General features: G+C 71.0%; 1 protein-coding gene across 1 annotated transcript in view; it reads left to right on the top strand.

Moving 5' to 3' along the window:
• Positions 1-274: 274 nt before the first annotated feature.
• Positions 275-762, top strand: part of RBBP7 (RB binding protein 7, chromatin remodeling factor) — a 23,309-nt gene continuing 22,821 nt past the window's right edge. Inside the window, exon 1 of the mRNA XM_023514326.1 lies at positions 275-675. Within this exon, the coding sequence (XP_023370094.1) occupies positions 660-675 (16 nt within the window). The 5' untranslated portion in view covers positions 275-659. The remainder of the gene's footprint in view (positions 676-762) is intronic.

The raw sequence follows: 762 nt of genomic DNA, 5'->3' as shown, positions 1-762 counted from the left end.
GCTAAGCGGTGGCAGCCTCCCTGCCCCCCTTTCTCCCCCCACCAGCTCGGCCGCTTCAAGCAACCACGCCCCGCGGGCCCCAAGGCTCGCCGCCACGGGGCTCGCGGCCCCCGCTCAGCCCGCACGCCGCGCCTCCATTCGCCCCGCCTCCGCGCACCACCATCCGCCCCCGCGGCCAGGCCTGGGAGCGCCGGGCTAGTCCTCGCGCATGCGCCCTGCAAACTTCCTGCCGCCGAACGCCCTGCCTACCCCCAGAAGTCCGCCTCCAAACGCCGCGTGAGACCCGCCCGCCTCTCGTCATTGGTCGAGACTCCTGAGCCGTTGGCTCCCAGGCCCGCCTCTCCACCGCCTCTCACTTTTCCCAGGGCGGATGCGCCTGCGCTCAGCTGCCTGGGCGGGCTGGGAGGCGCGGGTTGAAAAGTCTCGTTCCAAGTTTGGAGAGAGAGAGAAGAGCGTCTCAGACCTCGGTACCCGCGAGCGGGGAGGAGGCAGCAAAGAAAGACGCGGTGTCTGGGGAGTCCCCAGGCCGCAAGCCGGAGCTCAGGCTTCGACAATTAGGAGAGTGTGACGTGCCTGGGAAAGGCAGGAGCGCCAGCGGTCCGGCTACTCTATTGAGGGGAGTCCGAGGCGGCGACGAGGGGCGAACAACCCGACGCAAGATGGCGAGTAAAGAGAGTAAGAGGCCCTGCGGGGCGGCGCGCGCCGGGACCGCGGGGGGCGGCGGGCGCGCGAGGCCGCGGCACGCGCCGGCGAAAGGCGCGA

This window comes from Otolemur garnettii, unplaced genomic scaffold (assembly GCF_000181295.1).
Source record: "Otolemur garnettii isolate 467f Iridium unplaced genomic scaffold, OtoGar3 scaffold00051, whole genome shotgun sequence".
Classification (NCBI taxonomy): Eukaryota; Metazoa; Chordata; class Mammalia; order Primates; family Galagidae; genus Otolemur; species Otolemur garnettii.
Note: the sequence above shows the minus strand (reverse complement) of the source record. Positions and strands in the feature narration are given on the sequence as shown.